At 56.3% G+C, this 21,065-nt stretch overlaps 1 protein-coding gene across 1 annotated transcript in view; it reads right to left on the reverse strand.

The window, feature by feature from the left end:
• Positions 1-222: 222 nt before the first annotated feature.
• Positions 223-21,065, reverse strand: part of WNT3 (Wnt family member 3) — a gene marked incomplete at both ends in the record, with an annotated part of 42,487 nt that continues 21,644 nt past the window's right edge. Inside the window, 3 exons of the mRNA XM_082297197.1 lie at positions 223-702; positions 2,568-2,833; positions 10,169-10,410. Coding sequence (XP_082153323.1) covers positions 223-702; positions 2,568-2,833; positions 10,169-10,410 — 988 coding nt within the window. The remainder of the gene's footprint in view (positions 703-2,567; positions 2,834-10,168; positions 10,411-21,065) is intronic.

Raw genomic sequence — 21,065 nt, forward strand, 5'->3', positions numbered from 1 at the left:
CTGTCCTGCCCCTGCCCGAGGAATCAGCAGTCACACCTTGCGTGGGTGAGGTGCCCAGAGCCTTCCCCGTGCCCTGGGTGTGGCTGCGTGCCCTGGCCGGGGCCATCAGGAGTTTTGTGCCGTCCTCTGCACTGTGAGGCCGCGTGTGGGGCTGACCACGGGGCTGCTGGACCCCTGGGCCCTGCTCTGGAGCCACCTCCACCAGTGCAGACCCACCTGTGCTTACTTGCAGGTGTGGACGTCGTAGACCCGCGTGCACTCCTGGCAGCTGACGTAGCAGCACCAGTGGAAGATGCAGTGACACTTCTCCTTGCGTTTCTCAGTCCGGGTGTTGTGGCCTCGCCCGCAGCACAGGAGGTCGCAGCCGTCGATGCCGTGGGAGGTGACGTTGCACGTTCTGTCCCTCGTCCCAAAGGAGCCCGTCTCCGGGTTGGGCTCACAGAAATTGGGGGAGTTCTCGTAGTAGACCAGGTCCCGCTCTGTGGGCGGCTTGAAAAGCGCGTACTTGGCCCTGAGAGTTTCTACCCAGCCCCGGGACTCCCGGTGCTTTTCCACCACCATCTCCGAGGCGCTGTCGTATTTATCCTTCAGGTAGTCCCCGATGGCCCGGAAATCGGGCTGGGCCCACCAGCAGGTCTTGACCTCGCAGCTCCCCGAGAGCCCGTGGCACTTGCACTTGAGGTGCATGTGATCCAGGATGGTCTGTGCGGGGAAAACAGGGAGTCAGCAGGGTGGAGCTCAGTGTTTGCTTTCCATCACCTGCCTGGGCCACCCAGGTTTAAATCAAAGCTCGGGCTGGGAAGCCTCACCTTGAGTTTTGGGGGTAGTTTTAAATGATATTAAAAATATTATTAATTAATATTAAAATAATTTTGAAAGGTAATATTAAAAAGGCATTAAGCCATTAGAGAGTGTCCAAAGGAGGCTGCAAGGATGGGGAAAGGTCTGGAGGGGTCTTATGAGGGCACTTGGTTTGTTCAGCTGGAGAAGAGACTGAGGTCAGACCTCATTGAGGTCTTCAGCATCCTCATGAGGGGCACCAGAAGGTACCGATCTCTTCACTCTCATGACCAGTGACAGGACCCAGGGAATGGCTGGAGCTGTGTCAGGGGAGGTTTAGGTTGGATCTCAAGGAAAGGTTCTTCCCCCAGAGGGTGCTGGGCACTGCCCAGGCTCCCCAGGGAATGGTCTCGGCCCCGAGGCTGCCAGAGCTGCAGGAGCGCTGGGACAGCGCTGCCAGGGATGCCCAGGGTGGGGTTGTTGGGGGGTCTGGGCAGGGCCAGGGGCTGGACTTGATGAGTCTGATGGGTCCCTTCCAGCTCAGGCTGTTTTATGGTTCTGTGATTCTGTGAGCATGGGCCGGTTGGAGATGCTGAGGAGCTTTAATGATCTCCAGACAGAGACATCACACTAGAAAAGCACGGCTGAGGTGGGCAGCTGCTCTGATCATCTACCCCATCTAATCCAATCCAGTCTAATCTAATCCAATCCAGCCCAATCCAGTCCAATCTATTCTAATCCAGTCTAATGTAATCCCAAGGTTTGGTCCTTCTGTGGGGGTCCTTCCTGTGCTGTGTGTGGACAGTCAGAGCCCAGAGGAGCCGAGGGCTGGAGATGTCTCTGAGCCCTGTGGAGGGAGACAGATCCCTGTCCTCTCCTTGCTAATGACCCTTCATTTATGTCCCAAGCCCAACAGTTTGTACTAAAAAGTGTGGGAATTTGGGAATCTACACACAGAACTCTTCACCAAAATCTCCTTTGTGCGGAGCAAAATAATTAGATTTTGAATAAAGTCTGGAGTTGGTGGGGGTTTTTTGTACTGGAAGCTGCCAGGTTTCTCTCCTTCCACCTCTACCTGCTGTGGTGTGGAAAACCTGTCTCAGTGTTTGCTTCAGGCACTGCTGGAAAGGTCCCACTGGGTTTGCAAATGACCCAGGGCAGGCAGAGGCCCAGATACCTGCTGACTGCAGGAATGGAGTAGAATGGAATGGAATGGAATGGAATGGAATGGAATGGAATGGAATGGAATGGAATGGAATATTCCAGTTGGATGGGGCTGCAACTATCATCCACTCCAAGGAATCACAGGGTGGGATAATGTTATAGCAGGGAACATGCAGGAAGGAGGCACTGGGAGGAAAGTCCTCTTCATCCGGTGCTGACCTGGGCTGGGTTCTGTGCCCAGGCTTGGAAGGTGCTCAGGGTGCCCAGAGCAGCTGGGGCTGCCCCTGGATCCCTGGCAGTGCCCAAGGCCAGGCTGGATGGGGCTTGGAGCAGCCTGGGGCAGTGGGAGGTGTCCCTGCCCATGGCAGGGGTGGCACTGGATGGGCTTTAAGGTCCCTCCAACCCAAACCATTCAGGAATTCTGTTTGCACTGGAATTAAGGGGTGTTTCAGCTCTTCTTAACCCCACCTGTCCGTTTGGAGGGAGAGGAAATGCCGTGCCCTGGAAAATAATCCTAGAAAGCCCCAGCCTGGGAGTTCCTGTGGTCCTGCTCCATCAGGAGGAGCCGCACTGGGCCATCCATGCAGGACTGGACACTCAGCCTGTCCCCACTGGACACTCACCGTCCGGCCGGCCTCGTTGTTGTGCCTGTTCATGGCCGAGCGTGCATCCGGCCGGTTCTCCCGCGCGTCTGCGAATTCCCGGGACACCAGAACCCCGAAGTCGGCGTCCTCGCTGCACCCCCCCCATTTCCAGCCGTCCCCCGGGGGTCCCTTGTGATGGGAGTCACAGCCACAGATGGTGGAGGTGCCCTCGGCGCAGGAGCGGGTGACAGCGAAGGCCACCCCGGCCGAGGCGATGGCGTGGACGAAGGCGGATTCTCGTGTGGCTGCAGAGACACCGAGCCCGGGGGTCACTGGTCAGTGCAACACTGGTGTTTTCCTTTCCAACCCACCCCAGCAGCACCTAAACCTCACTGAAAAGCAAGAAGTTATTTTAGTAATTTGTTAATGAAGGTTTCCTGGAGCGGGAGCTGCTGACATTGCCCTTGGGTGGAAGGAGGTGGGGCAGGGGGGAGACTCCAGCTCTGGGGGTCACACATGCAGCATTTCCCAAACACAGGATCCAGGATTTGACCCAGCATGGGTGCTCAGGGGTGAACATGGCACCAGCAGCAGCTTGAGGGGCCTCAGGAGAGAGTTACTGGAGTAATTCCTGGCCTGGGAACACAGAGAGGGGTTCCATGCCAGGGGTTAGAGGGGGAGAAGCTCAGTGGCCTGGGGAGAGGTTCCAGGTGATGCAGGACACACTGTGGGAGAACAGGCCTTTGACCCTTGGCCTCGGGGGCTGCGCTGACCTAGGCTCTCCCAAGCACAGTCGCTGTCTCAGAACCCTGGGGTCTCCCTGGGGACACCTTTTGGCTCAGAGCTCTGCACAAGTGCAGCTCCCTGGGCAGTGGCACTGGGGCGCTTCAGCCCATCTGTAAGGATGGAGACTTTAGGTCTCTAAATCCAGAGCAGATGTTGGAGTCAATCCAACCTCGTGCTGATGTGCAGGAGACTGGCAGGGGCTGGAGGCCGGAGCTCAGGGCTGTGGTGCCTGGGCTGGAGGGTTCCAGCTGCCTCGTGGGTGTAGCGTGATCGGATCATCAGGACAATTGTCAGTGAATGTGGGATGAAGCCAGGAATTTCTGCTGAGAAAATCACCTTGGAGCCAGTCCCCTCCTTCCAGAGCAGGAGCCATTAACTATCTCAGCTGTCCCCTGCAGCCCTGCCCTGCTCTCGCCTCGTGTCCCGGGACAGCAGGTCCCTCTCCCCAGCCTCAGTCTTTCTGCAGAGCTGGGTCTGGCTCCCAAAAGCCAGGCTTTCCAAGCTGAGCTGATGTCAGCCCGTGCAGGCGCTCAGGGGAGATGGCTGTGGGTGGGTGCCAGCTGCGGGAATGTGCCCGGGGAACTCCCAGGTGGGATCCCCGACCAGGGCTGCTCAGTCCTGGCTGTGCCGGCAGCACCCCGCTGAGGTTCGCATCTCCTTTCAGTTCAAACTCTTCCCTCCTTGCCCTTCCCATCTCCTGTGAGCCAGCCGGGATCCACTCTCTACCTACCGAGCTTTTCCTTGGGGATCTTTCACCAGCTGTTTTTACTGGGAGCACTGCGGGCTGCGGGCACCGGTTGAAGGTCCCGGCTCGCAGTGAGGTGTTCCAGCCTGACAAAGGCTCTTTGGGTGGCCCGTGATCCAAAGCAGATCAGATTAGAGGAGCCAGCGAGCCCTCCTGGCCCCAGCCCAGGACAGCCCGGGGACAGGGGGAGGACACGAGCCGCTCTCAGGACCGATGTGGCTCCGCTTTCCGCGGGGGTGTGGATGGGCACGGGGAGCAGGGTCACTGCGGGGCCGGGGCCGGGCTGGGACCGAGCCGGGGCTGGCAGTGCCCGCCGGGCAGGGCCGCGATGGACACGGCTCCCGCAGCTGCCTCGTGTCCCTCCCGTGTCCCCCGTGTCCCCTGTGCCCCCCGTGTCCCCCTCGTGTCCCTCCCGTGTCCCTCCCGTGTCCCCCCCGTGTCCCCCCGCACGGTGCCGGCGCGGGGGGGAGCGAGCTACGAACAAACCCCTCGCCTTGAAATTCTCGCCCGGGTCCGGGCGAGGAGCTGGGAGAATTTCCCAGAGATGAAATGCGGGAGCAGCGTTCCCAGAACCAGGGGAGGGGCTGGCGAGGGAGGATTAGAGCCGCCTTGACAGTGCACCACTGCGACTGTCTCCCAGCCAGGCCCGTTACCTGCTGGGACACTCAATTTGCCATTGTTCCCGCGGTGTCACACTGTATTACCAGCATAATGCGGAATGTTTCCGCCGGCCAGCGTACCCACGGCACAGAGCACTGGCATTCCCCAGGAGCACCTCGTAGCAACGGGGCAATGTTCCCCTGTCCTGCCGTCACCCTCCAATCCCGCCAGCCCGGCTGGGAAATCCCTATTGATGGCGCTCCCCAGCCCCCCAGAATGGCTAAAGGGCGTGTGAATGCGGCAGCGATTTGAAACGACTGCGGCGCTGCGATGGTATCGCTCGCCCTGCCTCACAGTAGGGGAGGAAGCTTAGCTCTTTCTCATCGGTATAAGCTTATTTTTCTCTCTCCCTCTCTCCTTTCCCTCCCCCTCCCTTTAAGCTGCTGAGTTTATATCAAGACGGCCCCTGATCCCACACACCCCTGTTTAGATGCAAATGACTGCGAGTGTCATGGCTGAGAAAAGCCATGGGTTATCGTGGTGCGGGTCTGCCTTTTCACAGCTCGTGGCAGGGGCTTAGCCGAGCTCGCAGGGACCCCCGAAGGCAGCCCGGGCCCAGCTGCCTCCCCTGCACCTGCCCCGGCACGGGATGCGCTGCCCGGGCTCGGGGAGCATCTTCCCGGAGCATCGGCGGCGTCTCCGCGGAGCAGGAGAGGAGCGAAGGGCAGCGCGGGCGGAGGGAACAGGAGCACAGGGAGTGGGGAAAGGTGCGAGCTTGCCAAGGCTCCTGCCAAGCTCCGGCAGATCCAGCCCTGGCTGCAGCTCTGAGACCTCTTCCCCGCGCCAGGAATCGCTCTCCCGATGCCTGTGGGGCCTTGCTGCCTCGTGCACTCACCAACAGCTCTCTCTGGGTGCCAGCTTTGACCAAAATCATGGATTTTATCACCACCCCAGAGCAGTGTGTGGCTGCTGGCTCAGCCCTGGTTTTGGGCAGGGCGTGGCTGGAGGAGCCACTGGCTTTACATAAGAGCTGACCTTATTTTACAGAGAAAATGGAAAGGAGGCAGGGGGAAGACAGATTTTTCTTCCCTCCTTATCCCGGTCTGCACACCTGCAGTATAAATCATCTCAGGGAATTTGCTTGTAAAAACATGATCTTACCCCACATTCGGGGGTGGTTATTGTTGTGGTTTTTTTTTTTGTTTTGTTTTTTTTTTTTTTCCCCTATGGCCCAGATTAGAAAATGAGACATGGAAAAAAGAAAATGTAGAATCATAGAACTACGGAACAGTTTGGGTTGGGAGGGGCCTTAAAGCCTATCCAGTGCCACCCCGTGCCATGGGCAGGGACACCTCCCACTATCCCAGGCTGCTCCAAGCCCCGTCCAACCTGGCCTGGGACACTGCCAGGGATCCAGGGACAGCCACAGCTGCTCTGGGCACCCTGTGCCAGGGCCTGCCCACCCTCACAGGGAGGAATTCCTTCCCAATATCCCATCTGGCAGTGAGAAGCCATTGCCCCTTGTCACTCTTAGATTCTTGTTCCAAGTCCCTCTCCAGCTCTCTTGGTGATCATTTAGGCACTGGAAGGGGCTCTAAGGTCTCCCTGAAGCCTTTTCCTCTACACATGAGCACCCCCAGCTCTCCCTTCCTTGCAGGAAGATCATCAGTGGCCTTAGGAAACCAAAGCCTGGGCAGGTACAGCAGCCAAACCCTCATGAGTCTGAATTTAGAGTGGGAAATGTGGAGGAACTGAGGGCAGAGCCTCTCCTGGGTGTTGTTCAGCAGCTCCCAAGTGGGTTCAGTGCCTGGGGTTTCCCTGAGCTGCCCTTGCTGTTCACTGCCCTGCCAGGGGCTGCAGGAGGAGAGGTTGGAGCTGTAGGTGACCCGGGGGAGGGAAGTGATGTGGGGTGGGAGGGGAGGCTGGAGGCAGGAATCCCTTGGGCGTTTCAGGGAGGGAAGGCCTGTGCTCCCACAGTGGCACCAGGGCTCACAGCCTGGAGGATGTGCCCAGAAAGAGCAGCCCAGGAGGGCTTGGGCACGTGTGCCATGGCAGGGGCTGCTCAGCAGAGCCCTCCCACGCTGTGCTGCTCTGCAGACTGAGCTCTCCTTCAGTGGAAGTGACCAGGATTAACATTTGCGCAGCTCCTTTAAAATGAAATTACCCTCAGTTTCTTTTCAGGCTCTATTAGAAATGATTTTGTTGTGAGAACTGCACCTTTGAAGCTTTTCCAGAATAGCCTCAATCTACCTGAGGGAGCAGCAGCTGGGATTAACCAGGTTAGTACTGAGGGGTGATTTCATCCAGGTGTTTGTCAGAGCGGAAACCCCGACCCTTTGTTGGCCAAATGCAGCGTGTGAGCTGTGACAGGGATTGTCTTGGTTTGGGTTTGGGTTTGGGTTTGTGGGGCTGCACCCGTGGGTGTGCTGGAAATCAGGAAAAAGGGAACGTGGCCATGGTGGCCACAGGATCCAGATTATGGGCTCAAAACTCTTGATTTGAGGACCACCTAAAGGGCTCCAAGACAGCTGGAGAGGGGCTTGGGACAAGAGTCTGGAGGGACAGGACCCAGGGAATGGCTTCCCAGTGCCAGAGGGCAGGGATGGATGGGAGATTGGGAAGGAATTGTTCCCTGGGAGGGTGGGCAGGCCCTGGCACAGGGTGCCCAGAGCAGCTGGGGCTGCCCCTGGATCCCTGGCAGTGTCCCAGGCCAGGCTGGACATTGGGGCTGGGAGCAGCCTGGGACAGTGGGAGGTGTCCCTGCCATGGCAGGGGTGGCACTGGAGGGGCTTTAAGGTCCCTCCAACCCAAACCAGTCTGTGACTCTTGTTGCTGCATCCAAGGAAGATGCTGAGTTGAACAAGATGATCTTTAAAAGGTCCCTTCCACCTCAAACTATTCCATGATCCTCTGAAGGCCCAGGAGTGTCCAGCAACCCTTGTCAGTGACGAGCAGGGCTGGTCCCAGACCCCTCACAGCTGACAGGATCTCTCAGCTTTATCACCAACGTTATCTCTTCCCTCAGCCGAGGAAGCCGTGACAGGAAAGGTTCTGGTTTGCTCTGAGACTTTTCTGCTGCAAACTCCAGGAATCTCAAAGGTTCCCTGTGTTACTCAGTGCCACACATTGACACCAGTCCCATCCTGAATCCACTCGTTAGTTTTGAAGGCAGCAGGGAAAAGACACGAGCACAGTTCAAAAATGTGAATAATACCCACGACCAGAGGGGCTGGGCTCTGATGTGTCCTTCTTTGCAGATGATGCTGTTTATTTTTAACTGCTCCACTTTCAGGTTAGTGAGACACCAGGATAAATTCACTCTGGGAGCCTGGCAGTGCTGTCTGGAGATGCGTCATGGTGGCACTGGCAAAGCTGAATCTCCAACGTGCTCACTCCTTTTTCTCCATCTGTCAGAAGAGTTTCAGAGCTCTGGGTGATATTTTACCTTGTCAGCTCGGGGTGCGTGGAGATGCTGAGGCAAGTCCACACACGAGGCTTTGCTCGAGTCCCTGCAGCCGAAAGAATCTTAAAATATTCTCCATAAATTCAAAGTTCAGTTTGCTCATTACAGGGAGGATGGTTCAAATCCAATCTTTAAGTGCTTTCCCGCTGACAGAAATGGTGGTGAGAGATTTTCAGTGGCTCAATGCTTGAACAGTTCTTTCATAACGTGTTTAGAATTTTTATGACAGATTTTTAATGATAGTTTTTAAAGAAACTTAAAACTTTCTGATCTTTTAAGTGCTGAAATTTAGGACAGGCTTTTATTAGGCAGCAAATTGGAGTGTGTTGAGCCCTGCTGACAAGTTATTTGGTGGCAAATACAGCAGTTACCCCAAAATACACCCTGACAAAACAGAGGGGAAATGAATCTCATGGTCCCTATTAGTGCTCTAATAAGACTTTACAATCCTGGTTCCTGCAAAGAATCCCACGTTAACACAAAGGAATGATTTTCGCTGAAATATTCGCCTGACATTTCGGGGATCTGAAATGATACCAACCCTTACTGGGAGGCTGAAACTTGAAAAAAAGGTATCATGAACTGCTTCTCTGCAGAATATTGCAGCTGTGTAAGAAAGATTCACCAGAAGCCCTGCCCTTCCCAGGGGACTGCTGGGAAATAGTCCAAAGTCCTGCTCTCACCCCAATTTCTCCAGTTTCTTGAAGTCTGCACCATAAAATTCCCATTTCCAAAGCATCACTGGAAACAATAATTTCTGTTCAATAAAGAGACTTTGGGCTGCAGGGACCCAGTGGTGTCAACACCCAGGAGGATGAGGGGGAAATGGTTTTGGTTGTGTTTATGAAGCTGTGAAACCAAGATGTTACCTGTGGCTGTCCCTTGTGCTAAACGTGGCACAGAGTGAACAGAATCCACGGGACAGGATGGAGAAACTGGAGATTTTTATCCACTGGGAGTTTTTAATCCACCATCAAGTTCAGTTTCGTGGGAATCCCTTTTAATCTGGGGTCTGGAACATCTGAGGTGTGGGACAGGTTATCAAGGAGCTGTGTCGGGGGGGTTTAGGCTGGATCTCAAGGAAAGGCTCTTCCCCAGAGGGTGCTGGGCACTGCCCAGGCTCCCCAGGGAATGGTCCCGGCCCCGAGGCTGCCAGAGCTGCAGGAGCGCTGGGACAGCGCTGCCAGGGATGCCCAGGGTGGGGTTGTTGGGAGGTCTGTGCCTGGGGCTGGAATCCATGATCCCTGTGGGTCCCTTCCAGCTCAAGGTGTTCTGTGATTCTATGATTTGCCCCTCCAGCACCTCCCTCCACGGTGTTTTGGGGCCCTTTCTCCCTTTTTCCAGTGTAATGCCCCACAACTCACAGGGAATCCCAACTTTATGGTGCCTCATCAACATTCCAGTGTGCCTGATCCGTGCCAGTGGGTCTGGAAAGGCGGCTTTCCAGGAGCAGGGGATGGAGAGGAGTTTGGAGAGAGGAGAAGGAAAATGAATTTATAATCTCTCTTTGTGCCCTGCTTTTTGGGCTCATTTGTGAAAAGACTCATTGAAATCCCAACTAAGCCTGATCAGGACCATGGATTTCAACCATGGTTCCTCACTGGTGGGGAAACTTGAGCCCAGGGACCTCCTGGGGTTGGCAGCTTGTGCTTCAGTGGCCCTGCCTTGATCCCAAAGAACTCAGCCAGGTCCCCTCTCCTTGGCTTTTCCCACGGGTCTGCTGGCCCCAGTTGTTTGGAAGGGAGGTGGAGCCCATGATTCCAGAACATGTGAGCGTGCTTGGGGCTAAACCTTCCCCCTCCTGTACTTTATATCCTCCCTGGCCCTTCTGAGCTCCTGGCATGGGAACACACCCTTCCCTCGTTACCCCTTGTGATGGAACACACCAAAAACTTGGGAAAAAAAGCAATTGGAGAAATCAGGGTTGAAAGCTGGGACATCAGACCCTTTTCCTGACGTGCTCCCAGTGGGACAGTCCTGGTGTATCCAGAGCCCAGTGGAGCTGTGCCAGCTCTGCCCCCCAGCCCAGCTGCCCCCAGGGGTTACCTTTGTCCAGGACGGGCCCAAAGATGGCCAGGCTGTCGTCGATGGTGGTGCAGTTCCAGCGGCGGCCCCGGAACTGGTGCTGGCACTCCTGGATGCCCAACTTCACCCCCTCGGCCACGCTGGGCATGATCTCGATGTAGTTGCGGCAGAAGCGGAGCTGCTTCGGGACGAGGCCGGGGATGGAGCCGCAGAGGATGGGCTGGGACCCCAGGGAGCTGTACTGCTGACCCAGGGCGAGGGACCTGCAGGGGACAGGGCACAGCGTCAGGGCTGGGGAACACCCTCATGCTGACCATGCCTGGTCCTGGTGCCATCAATGACCCCAACCCTGCCCCCACCATCCCCAGGGGGAGTTTGGTGAGCTGAGAGTTCAGGGGGGCAAAGTTCTGACACCGAGGGATTTCCTAAGAGAACAAGAGAAGTGCTGCTGGTAGCTCTGGTGTGAGGATTTTCACACCTGGGGACATCCCGGGCCTTTGGGGGCACAGAGGGACGCAGCTCTGCATGGAGCCAATCCGGGTACTCCAAAGCTCCTGAGACCTCCCCAAGGGGCTGGAGGATCTGACAGGACCTGCCAGGGGCTGGATCCAGGGCAGCCACACCTGGAGGCTGGGGAGTGCCCTGGGATCTCTCAGCTGTCAGGAGAACTGATGTGAGAGCTCCTGAACTGTGGCCAAGGTGGAAAGTGCCCTGTCCAATGCCAAGTTCATCAGCAGAGGGATCAGCATTCCTGGAAAGGGGCTGCTTTGGGGCCAGGTGTGTCAGTGCCACTGTCCCAGGCTGGCTGGACACTTGTGCAGGTGGCTCTGGCAGAGACTGAACCACCACAGTTCCACCTGGATGGGCACCAGGCTCAAGGAGCAGCTCTGGGCTGGGAAAGGTGCAAGACAGGTTTGAGAGGATCCTTTCTACTGCTCCGAGGAGCTGCCCAGCATCAAATCATGGGAACAGTGGGTCAAACTGCTTATTTGGCCAGAAATTGTCACTGAAGGGTGAAGACACAGAGCTTAAAGAAGCACTGAGACACCTGAGACCCTGAGACACATTGCACAGGAGCAGGGACAGCCTGGCCCAGGCTCCAGCCCAGCCAGAGCTGCCCCTGCAGAGGGGGCTCAGATGTGTGAGCAGCAGCTCCGTGCCAGAGTGACCATCATGAGCTCAGAGCACAGACCTCACACTGCAGGTACCACTGGGGGCATGTAAGAAAGAGTTTGGACTTAATCCACTCTCAGGCCCATGGTGGAATTGTTGGGGTGTCGTGAGCAGGGCCAGGAGCTGGCCTGGATGATCCTTGTTGGGTCCCTTCCAACTCAGGAGATCTGTGATCCTTTGATTCAGTTTCTCTTGTACTGCAAGTCCACAGGTGGAGAGAGGAGTTGAGCTGAGGCCCCAGCGGTGGAGAAGGATCTCCTCCCTCCCTGCTGTCCCTCGGGCAGCCCTGGTCACTCTGTGTCCCACGGCTGCTCCACACTCAGGTTTTGGTCCAGCAGCACGCCCAGGTCTTGCTCCACACTCTTTGCTGCTTTGCCCCCGGCCTTCACAGGTGCCCAGGGTTGTTTCTTCCCCGGGTGGTTTTTCCCCTTGGTTGGAGTTTATCACATTCCTGTCTGTCCATTGCAGCACATCCCAACCACCTGTGGTACCAACCACTCCTGCCACTGCATTTCTGTTTCTCCCTCAAGCACCTGGAGACTGTGTGGGAATAAAACAATCATTTGTAGTTTCCTGGCTGGGAGAGCCCTCAGGAGGGCTCAGAGCAGGGCCAGTTTCCAGGTTACATTTGGTTTCTCAGGGCCTTGTCCTTCCACAATTTGAACTCCTCCAAGGACAGAGGCCATGGCTTTGTGGGGGACTGTCCTTACCCCGAGCTGCTCTTCCAGCCTGGAGTCTCAGGCTGGGTGCTGAGCTGGCACCAGCTGGTTGATTTAATTACACACTAATGGTTTTAAGGATGTAAAGGGAATCCCAGGGTGCCTGCTCAGCAGAAATGTGTCTGCTGGATGAGAGGACCTGACTCCCACTCCTGCTCCAGTGCTGTCTTCTGCCACAGTTCCTGCTCCCTGTTTCTCCTGCCCCTCTCTGCCCTCTGGAGCACCTGCCTGAGGCTTCAGGCAATGTTTGGGCTCCACATCTCCCACCCTTGATGGGTCACAGAGGGGCAGCCAGATGTGGCTGGGAGGCAGCAGCACAATGAGCAGTGCACTGGGACTGGCTCCCAGAGCTGCTCTGCGCTTCCAGCTCCTCCCAGTCCCACGGGATGGGGAGCTCAGCGCTGCTGGGACGGGTGGTGAGCTCCAGGAACAGCCTCTGCCCCCAGTGATGCAGGGAACAGGCAGCACCTCCTCTCCAGCCAGCACCTCATTTTCATTTTCCTTCTCATGTCAGTGAACCTGTGATCTCCCCACTGCAACTTAGACAGTCATAAAAACTTCATTGCTCCTGTCCCATCATCCAGATCTCCCCAGGAGTGCTGGGAAGACACAGGGGGCAGGAGCTGAGGCTGAGGGGTCCCATGGGCCAGTGGTTTCCCTGTAGAGTGGCTGAGATGTGAAGTTGGAACCAAACCTCTTTGAAATCCAGATCTGGGATCCCAAATCTGGTGTCTTACACACGATGTTCGATCTAAAATCTCAATCACAGGCGTTAAATCTCAATCACGAGAGCTCATGGGGATGAAGGAAACACATCAGGGGAGGAAGTGTCACAGGGTGAATTTGAGAGAGAGGGAGGACAAGGACAATTTTTAAGGCAAAACCACAACTCCAAGGCTGGCAGCTGCAGGGGTGACAGAGCCCACACTTCTCTCTCTTGCTCTCAGTGCCCCTCCTGGCTGCCTGAGCTCACATTGCTCTGGCTCCCATCGTGTGAGGGGACGGATGTGCACAGAAGGTTGGCTTCGTGTGTGTGGGAGAGCAGAGCACGGCACGAGGAGCAGGAGAGCCTGTGGCAGTCGCACGGGAAATCCCTTTGCTCTTCCTCTGCTCCATCCCGAAAGTCTCTCAGGAGTCCTGACACTCTCTCAGGCCAGGGACTCCTCTCGTTCCCCCCGATGGTGCCAGACCCAGCAGGGCCGTGGCTCCAGCAGCTGTGAGCGACTCTCTGTGGCTCCCACGGTCTGGGATGAGCTCTTGAAGCCCTGGCAGTGATGGTCTCGTGCAGCTCCTCTGTCCGTGGCTGCTCGTGGGTGCATCCTTCCATCCTTGCAGAGGTCACTCTGTCTCCCGTTCCTCAGCGTGGAAGGAGCTGTGCCCACGCCCATCTTCATCCTCCCCTCAGGGCTGGCCAGAAACTCATCTTCCATTTGGCCACCTTGTACCCAGAGGGATTGGACCCAGCAGTGTGTGGAAACAGCAGGATTTGGCCAGATCAGAACAGTTCCTGGACGTGTGAAAAGCAGCATTTAGGGCAGGTTTCCTGCCAGGGAGCTCAAAAGGTTGTGGGACATTTCTTCCTCCCTCCCTGGAGGCTGCAGTGCTCAGGGCACTCAGGACTGGACTCGCTGTGTGCCACGGGCTGGGATTTACCAGCCAAAGACAAACCCTGGTGAGCTGCTCCTGCATGGAGCAGGGCTCCAAACCCCCCTGGGGTGATGCCCTGCTCGGCCGCTGCCCTCCAGGACAGCAGCTCCTTGGGAAGGTGTTTGTCCGGTCTCTGCTGTGTGTGCAGGGCGTGGTGAGGGCTGGCCCTCGGGGTGTGCTCACACGAGCTTCACACTCCAGTTCCAGGACAAAAGATGAGGGCCAGGAGGGAGCCCTGCATCCCGGTGGGGTCACCCCTTCTCTTTCTTCTGCAACTCCATAACCTGCTGCTGTCTTTAATGAGCCCTGGGAGCTCTTGGAGTCCTGGAGATGGACAGGAATGTGCTCAGCCCTGGACAATATTGACATTTGTGTGAGGAGTGTGGAACAGCCTCCGTGAGCTCCAGCGTGGGACAGCACCTGAGCTCGGTGCTGCAGCTTTTACTTGAAATGCAGGGAGAACCTTTCTGGGATGTGCTGCTCTGGGAAGGTTTTCTGGCTCTGAACCCAGCAGCTGGAAGCAGATGAATTTGAAGAACCTCCCCACAGCAGGACAGCCCCAGCCCTGTGGCAGGAAGGCTCTGGGCTGCCGGGCTCTGTCACCAAGGGCACATCCCATCCCATGGAGCACTCCCTGCACTGCAGCTCTCCCTTGTCACTCCTGAGGGATCTCCCACGTAAAAGCAGACAAGCTACAGGGATCCTGGGCCCCTCTGTGCCACCTGCCCTGACAAAGGTGTTAGAATGATTTTACATTTTCCTTGCCAGAGCCTCCAGCACACTTGGAGATTCATGGCCATGAGTGTTGCACAGAGGATGCTGCTGGTCATGGTGGCTCCTGCCCTTCCTCAATTCTTCCAGAGCCACAGCCAGCAGCTCCTCGAGGGCTCCCAGGAACTCCAGTGAAGCTCTTGGAAACCACGATCACAGAATCCCAGCATGGTTTGGGTTGGAAGGGACCTTAAAGCCCATCCAGCTCCACCCCCTGCTGTGGGCAGGGACACCTCCCACTGTCCCAGGGTGCTCCAAGTCCTGCCCAGCCTGGCCTTGGACACTGCCAGGGATCCAGGGCAGCCACAGCTGCTCTGGACAGGAGGTGTTTCCTCCCACAGCAGCTCAGGTCCCTGGAGCACAAAGTTACAAGGCAAACATTGTCCTGCTTGGCTCCCTAACATCGATCAATGCCTCAGATTGATCCCTGAGCTTCTTATAAAGCACTGGGAAAGTTGGGAACCAGCAGGAAAAGAACCTGCTCACAGCTGGGACCTTGTTTGCCACCTGCTGCCTTTGGGAAAACCTGTCTCTGCCCGGAGGGGCTTTTATTGTACAGTTTGAGATGTATTTGGTGTTTTCCAATTCTGGTCAATGTTTGTGCTTCAAGCAGTGGCACTGGTGCCTCCTGGCAGTGCTGGCCTGGGGACACCGTGGTGGGAGCAGCAGTTTCCATCCAGGCTCTTTCTCTGTCTCACAGCTGCTGTAATATTCACCAGTTTTAGCTCTGGCACTGTGCTGACTGCAGCCCTTCGTGAGCAGAGGAACACACAAACTCTTGGGTTTGCCCAAAGATCAAGAGCAGCAGCAGGAAAAGTTTTGCAAGTCAAAGCATGCAACAGATGCTCACATCTGAGTGGGGAAATGCCAGGTCCTGACTGAATGTGGAGAACAGACAAAACATGACAGAATTCCAATGAGGAGAGGGACTGGAAACCAGCTTTTCACTCAGGAATCACCCTCTGAGCGTGTCTGGAGGTTTGAGCTTTTCCATAGAGGTGGCACTTGTGTCACCACAGACTCCCCACCCAACCCTGCAGTCCTTGGGGGGCAATAAAACAGACTGGAAATGCATTTTTTAAAAGGAGGTTCAGCTGCCTGAGCATTGGAGGCCGATGCCCCAGTCAAGGGTGAGCCCCAGGGCAGGAATGGGATGTGGGGTTTTGATGTTTAGCTGTCCTGGAAGGTCTCCATAGATTTTACACTCCAGTGTGACCCCTTGAGCCAGAGAGCTCTTTCTGCAGCTGGTGAGTTTGAAAATGACCTCGTTAAGAGTGTCTGTGAATTGTATGATCTGAACAACATTCAGCACCCACAAGGCCAGATTCTATCCCATTAAAATTCTCCCTTAATGTTGTCACCATAAGGGGCAGAATCCTTTTAAAAGGCAAAAGTCCATCTAGAAATCACTCCCAAACCTGTGGCTGCTTGGAAGTAGTTCAGTCATCACTCTGAGAGCTCTCTCAGCTCAGGGTATTTAAATTCCTCTGGGTCCTGGATGGTTTTGGTTTATTGTCCCTGCACATGGTGGTGCCTCTCCAGTGCCACAGGGGGACATTACCAGGATCCTGCCATGACCAGGGATGGTTGGCCCGTGTTGTTCAGGGGCACACAGCACCAGCTGTGTCAGAAATTTGGCAACCTTGCTCCGTTTGCAGAGGAATGTTGGTTATTTCCAGAAGGAAACAAGGAACAAGCACTTGATGCGATGATGCCCTGAGCAGAACACAAGGACCGGACATTCGTGCCCTGCCTGCGGTCCCAGAGGAGGGAGAGGTGCTACTGATGCCCCTCTGGTGCTTTTGCTCTGAGGTAGCAGAGTGATGATGGCCCAGGAGTTGCTAAAAAATGAATGTTACAAAGGAGAGCTGAAGAGAGGCAGCTCCAGGCCTGAGGAATTAGAGGCAGGGGCTGGTGCTGTTTTATTTCAGCCTCCAATCAACAGTGATGTTGAACAGCGACTGAAACACAGCCCAGGCTAAATCTGCACCAAGGCAGAGCCCCTTATCTGCACGCAGTTCTTAGTAAAACCAAGATTCTTTTCATGTTGGCAGTGTCCCAAATGCTCTGCCTGTTCCCGAGGGAGCATCTCTGTCCCTGTCACCTGTCCCTCCCTGCACTGCGGGTGCAGAGGCACAAAGAGCAGCAAAGCCACTCTAACATGGGATGGAGCACGACCAGAGGAACCCCTGGGGAGGGGCACTGGGTCAGGGGCTCTCAGAGTGGGGCAGTGCAGGACTGTGTCACTCAGGAAGGAATTTTTAGGAGCTCTCTGTGGATCCTGCAGGACGTGAGCGAGTTGGTGCCGCAGTTGATCCACGCTGGGCTCTCCTGGGCTGGCTGTGAGTGCTTCCCATCCTCCCCACCCACCAGCTGGCCTGGGAATGGTGTCAAACAATGAAATGTCTTCTGCCAGAGGTGGGGGGGTTGGGTGCTGGAGAACTGTCAGGTCCCAGAGAGGCAGCAGTGACTTGTCACCTGCTGATGTTCCCTGGGAAGCTGGAGCTGGGAGAGCCTGGGTTGCAGGACACCAGCCCAGCCCTGGGGTCTGCTGCTGGGGACAGAGGAGGACAAACTCGCTCTGCAGCCTGGGCTGGGTGCTGGGAGTGACCACCTCATCTTGGGAAGGGGAGCTGTGTGTAATGGGTGGGAAAAGGGGGTTTGTGAGCAATGCCAGTGTCACAAAAATTGCCTCAAGATCACCTGAGCCTGGCAGGGCAAGCAGATAAGAAGAGATCAGGACTGGGGAGGGCAGCAAAGGGAGCTGGGGTGTGGGATCTCTGGGATCAGCCCCGGGGTGTGCCTGGCTGCGGGGGCTCAGTGCCGGGCCCACTGCAGAGGGGCCGAGTCGGGGCAGGCAGGTTGCCCTGCCAGCCTCAGCTGGGGCATTTGCAGCTGCCCACAGTGGTGTGGGGCCTTCTGGAAAGCTCCCACTGAATTGTCTGCTCAGATCTGCTGGAAAAAATCAAGGAGTGAGGCCATCCCAGAGGCCCTGAGCTGGGGAGTGCTCACGGTCCCACAGCTCCGTCACTGGGGCCGAGGCCAGGACTGTCCAGGCCACCCTCGGGGAGCAGAGACCAACCTCCCCTGATGTCCCCGAGGTGGGGACCCCCCTCCTGTTCCCTGGTGGGTCAACAAACCCCATCCCAGGTTGTTGCTGTCTGGGCACTGCACAGGGTGTGAGTCCTGCAGAGACACTGCCACAGGGAGCTGAAGTGACAACGAGGGATGGAGGGATGGAGGATTGGAAGGAGGGGTGGAGGGAGGCAGGAAGAGGCTCTCCCTGTAGACAGACTGGCAAGGGATGGATTATGCTCACTCTGAGGGTCTAATCCCAGGGAGACTGACTGGGAAGGAGGTCCAGGGGTGCAGTGATCCAGCAGAAAGGGAAAGCCAGAACAGGGAAAATCCAGGGTGAGGCTCGTGGAAGCATCAAGGTGAGTGTTGGGAGGAGGCTGCCCTGCTCAGTGTGAGTGTTTGCACTCAGGCAATATTAACATCATTTTATGTATTTCTCATTCTGCTCTATCAATCTTTACGAAAATTGCTGAAGGACACCCATAAGGACAGCTCATCCTGCTAAAGAGGAGCATCCTGGTTGTGCTTTATCTCCTTCCTGCACTCTAGAAGAACTCACTGCTGTCAGTGGGATGGGGTTTCCCTGGTTCCCTTTGAAAATGCCCCCAGATCCTTCAGATTTAATGAAACTTAGGGGCAAAGAGGGGCACAGGGGAGAGGCATCACTCAAACCCCAAGCATTTGTTCAGGGCTTGTATCATCAGGTGGTTTCTCATCACGTGTGGATGGTTGGGGCAGATTTTTGTGTCTAAACCCCAAATGTGCTTTTTTCAGTCTCCCAGTGACCTGCCCAATAATTGGTGTCACTTTTGCCACCTCCAAGGCCTGAGTGCTGCTGATAATCACTGCTGCTCACATGGTAGGAGGGTGCTAAAAACCCCCCAAATCCATCTGCTGGACTGAGTCTCATGTTGAGCAGCCCCAGGACCCTCCATCACCGAGCACATTTGGGTTTGGATGAGCTCAGGGCACGTGAGAGGTGAGTGCAGCCTGGCTGAAGCCCACCTGTGCCAAGGACAGGCAGACAAGGGAGATGTCCTGGGGTGGGACAGTAATTCTGGGGCAGGGCAGTCTCCTGAAGTTGCTGCCAAGCACGGAGGCTTTGGGAGCCAGGGGTTTTCCCCACTGAAGGCTGGTCTGCTCTGCCTGTGGGGTGAGGGCTCCTGTTCACACTCACATTCCCTCTCTCGGGTTCAGGACCCATCTTCTGTAAGAAGAACTAACTCCAGAATCTCCATCGAGATCACCCCCAAATCTGGGGCTGGCCCTTGGCGAGCAGTGGCCTGTGTGGCTCCTGGATTTGGAGAACCATTCCCTGGGGTCTGGGCAGAGCAGAAAGTGCTGTGGGAATCCCTGTGCTCAGAAAGAGGCAGGAAGGGATCCCGGAATTCTCAGAGCTCAGCACCCTGGGATCCCCCTCTGCTGTGTCCCAGAGCAGGCAGTGCCTAAAATCCACCTGAGCAGAGAAAGGCTGAGCTCTCCCTCAAAGGCTCGAGGAGTTTTGGGGTTTAGAAGAAGAGCAAATGCAGGGAAGGAGGTGAAGGTGTGGGGCTGCAAGGGGCGTGTTCATCACTGTGGTGAAAATGACTCTGCTCTCCCAGGGTTAAACCCCGCACGTGCTGCTGTTTCTGGTCCCACAGCCATTCCTGATCCACACAAATCCAAACCCAGCAGCTTTCCATGCCAGTGGGATGCTGCCCAGAAAGTGCCCCCTCCACCTGGCTGTGCTGAGCACGGCTCACTGCAGCCTCCCCAGCGTGTCCCCAACCCGGCCCCACTGACAGCCCCAGCCCTGCCCCACTGACAGCTTTTCTACACCTTTGATCAAATTATGTGAATTTGGGGGGGCTCATTTGTTTCCTCTCACAACCTTCACTCACAGCTCCTATGAGTGAAGGGGCTGGAGGTGCCGAGTTTGAACCCAGATCAGTTTGAAGCCTCCCAACATCACCTCACGGGGCTGGGTCAGTGTGGGGTCAGCGCATCCAGGGACGTCATTGGGAATGCTGCATCCAGAGGGATGCGTAGGAAGGGGACATTACCCAAGAGCTGTGCTCGGGGTTGGGTGGCTGAGGGGTCCCAGGAGAGGAGGAGGGGCTGGGCTGGGTCAGTGGGCAGGAAAGGAGGCTGAGGGGGTCCAACAACAGCCCACAGCCACTTGTGGGGCAGTTCCAGCTGTGGTGGAGCCAAACTCTTCCCAGGAGTGCCAGATGACAGGGGAAACAACTGGAAGTGCAGCCCGGAAATTTAGGTTGGGCATTAGGAAAAATTCCCTTTCCAGGTGCCCAGCAAAGCAGGGGGGGCTCATCCATTGGAGTTTAGGTTGGACACAGCCCCTGCTGCCCTGGGGCGGTGCTGGGGATGTCTCTGCCCCAGGGGAGGTTGGACTACAGACCCTAAGGATCCCTTCCCACCAGCACTGCTGTCACTTGGGGTAATGGGCTCTGATCTTGGGGCAGAAGTGGCAGCACCTGACCCTTGGTGGCACGACTGTCACCTCTGGCAGCCTGGCACTGAGGAGGAGGGGGAGAAGGGTGGAGGCTGCAGCGCCTGTCCCTCAGCAGAGACAGACAGGAGCTGGGGGATGACTCTGAGACAATCCTGGCACAATCCGTGGGTCAGCACCTGCTGTGCCCCCTGGTCTCTGCCAAGGCAAGGAGCAAACTGCATTCCAGCCTGGAGACAACAGCCCCAGGGTCACTCGCTCAGGGGCTGCTGCTGTTGGACACTGAGGATCCCCACTCTGGCCTGCCTGCAGAGACAGGTTCACACCTGGTGTGCTCCGAGGGGCTGCAGTTGGCTCCTGTCACCTTTGAGAAGCATCTTCCTTCCTTCAGGACCATGGAAAACCCACACCCAGCTCGGAAACGGCCAAATGGTTCAATTAACCTGAGTGTGGCAGAATTCCAGTGCTGCCGTTTGAATGCTGCTCCTGCCTGGCAGGGACAGCGAGGTCTGCGGGCCCTGGGAGGGATCGGTGCCACCAGAGGAGCTGAAGTTCTTTGACGTGGAAGATTTTAGGGAAATGCAAATATTGCCAGTGCAAACAGGTGCAGAAGAGTCTTTGTCGGGTGAAGGTTTGTCTGGGGGGTGAAATGGGTGCCAGGACGTGTTGGGTGCATCACGGATTCAGAGAGCACAGATTTTCTTTCCTCCCAAGCTGACACTGAGCTGAAGGGAGCTCCTGTCCTCCTGTCACTGGGACAGGGTTCATTTCTCTGCTTTAAACTCCAGGTGCTGTAACCCAGAGAAAGTTCCTGAGCCACTGGTGGAGAGAAGGAGGCACCGAGGGGGCTCAGATAATCTGCTCCCTGCAGAGTTATTGCAGAGGGGAGGTGTCACCTTCCAGAAAATCTCCTCTGACCCCACAGAGAATTAGGGAAGGACTTCTCAGATTAGGTCAGCTGAACCTGCCCTCGAGTCCTGGACAGTGCAGTGCCCATGGGCCTTACTGGGTGAAGGATGACCAAGGACTGACCCCCAGAACATCTGTGGTGAGATTTTTGCCACGTGAACTGAAACAAATCTTG

This window comes from Coloeus monedula (genome assembly GCF_965178545.1).
Source record: "Coloeus monedula genome assembly, chromosome: 26".
Lineage (NCBI taxonomy): Eukaryota > Metazoa > Chordata > Aves > Passeriformes > Corvidae > Coloeus > Coloeus monedula.